The sequence below is a fragment of the Blastocystis sp. subtype 4 genome (genome assembly GCF_000743755.1).
Source record: "Blastocystis sp. subtype 4 strain WR1 chromosome Unknown seqid_0662, whole genome shotgun sequence".
Taxonomy (NCBI): domain Eukaryota; class Bigyra; order Opalinata; family Blastocystidae; genus Blastocystis; species Blastocystis sp. subtype 4.
Genome location: NW_014568885.1, coordinates 1 through 2029, shown reverse-complemented (window position 1 = coordinate 2029; position 2029 = coordinate 1). Strand labels below are relative to the sequence as shown.

Below are 2029 nucleotides of genomic sequence, written 5' to 3'. Positions count from 1 at the left end.
CCTNATGGAATGAGTATTGATCCCAACACTTGTATCATCTCTGGTGTATCTCATTCTCTTGGTTCACAACAGTATACTGTCACATCAACAATGGTCACTCCTCCTATTCAATCTATTCTCAATCTCACATTCATTCACTGTTCTGGAATTGTCTATAGGATTGAACGAACATATGCTGATTATCCTCAATATGAGTATTTTAGTATTCGTGATACATCTAATGAGAGTATTATCTACCAGATCAATTCAGGTCATTCACATCCCAAGTTTGTTAAGTGGATTCATCATCTCTGTATCATTGTTGATCAATTTGATGTTACCTTCTATTTTCGTTATAATGATTGGGATAAGTACTCCTATTTCTATTTGTATGCCATGTTACCTAATGGTGAGCAAGAGATGGTTGTGAAAGGACGATATGATGCAAAGCAGAATAATGTTCATCATCATTATGTTCGTCGTCCTGTCATCAATCATTCAGAACAATGGTATTATAAGATGGGTGAAGTGCCTACCAATTGGTTTGGTGATGATACATCAGGTTGGTCTCAGGCTGCTAGAGGATCATTCCCTNTTCTACAAATCGTATTCAGTTGTACAAGAAGACATTCAACATTGCCTCATTGAATGAAGTGTCTGGATTGATTGTATCGATTCGATACAGATATGGAGTGATTGTGTATTTGAATGGAAATAAAGCATGGAGAAATGGAGTGATTGGAGATTTGTCCACTTCATCCACTGTTGACAATTCATATACTGATTTGAAGTACTATGTTGTAACTCTTCCAGGCAAACAGATTCAGACTTCAACAGTAACCACTCCAGTGACATTCCTTCAATCTGGAATCAACACGATTGCTATTGCGATTGTTGCTATTGATGATACTCAACTCACATCCTATTTCGATGCAATTGTTCGTTTGATGTCATCAGAACAATCTGAATCTCATATCTGGGAATTCACTGCTACATCTACTGGTTCTGGAATGTATGGAGATGCAACGAATCCTTTTGATATGTATTCTGGAACAACTATCTACTCTTCATCCTGTGCTGCCAATTCTCTGACTTTGACTCTATCAAACAATCGTCGTGAATGGATCAGTTCTGTTCAGATTCAGAACTATGGTTCCCATAGAAATCAATGGGTAACTGAATTCAATCTGTATGGTCGTAACTCAGATACAGATGAATGGACACTTCTGACCAATGTCACTGGTCTCACTTACTCAACTGCTGGTCAGAAGAGAAGAATCTATTTCCCTAACAATACTCCTTACAATCAATTCAAGTTTGAGAATATGGGTACTGGTGATCCTTCTTCCTGTACCTGGTATATTCAATCTGATAATGTGTTGGCTGATATTCCTAACTTCACTTATGATTCTTCAGTCACTGTATTCAAGAATGTTGAGATGGCTGAAGTGATTCCTCAGAATAATGATGGTTATTTCAACTTCAGAATCAATCCTTCTCTTCCTGATGGTATTGTGTTGGATCCTTATTCTGGTTGGATTTCAGGTACTGCCACTTCTGGGAATGGTACTCAAACCTACACGATCACTGCTACTAAGATAAGTGGAGGAGATGTGACTGCCACTATCTCTCTATCAGTTATCATATGTACTGGAGGCAAGGGATTGATGACTGTTCGTATCTACGCTGATTCTATTCCCAATCAGAATTCATGGAAACTGTATGAAGGAAGAGGAACCTCAGGAACTGTATTGAGATCTGTAAGCGAGTTCCCTGTATCTTATGATTATTACTATGTTGATTTCTGTTTGGATGATGGTATCTACACATTTGAAGGATCTGATTCATATGGTGATGGATGGGCTGTAGGAAGTGGTTACACTCTGACTGTTGATGTTGGAGAAATGGAATTGGATATCATGGAAATGAATAGTGGAAGAAGACCTGTGACTGTATCAAGTGTGTTCTCAACGTATTTCCCTTTCCAGATTGAATACACAGATTGGAAGGTGATACAGAGTGATGTGTCAAGTGATTGGAATACTGTCAG

The 2029-nt window shown here is 38.2% G+C and overlaps 1 protein-coding gene across 1 annotated transcript; it reads left to right on the top strand.

The window, feature by feature from the left end:
- Window positions 1–926: 926 nt before the first annotated feature.
- On the top strand, window positions 927–2029 carry JH06_5776 (cadherin domain-containing protein; the record flags this gene model as incomplete). The annotated part of the gene is made up of 1 exon (XM_014669332.1): window positions 927–2029. A coding segment is annotated over one exon (1103 nt), but the record flags the coding sequence as incomplete, so codon positions are not given.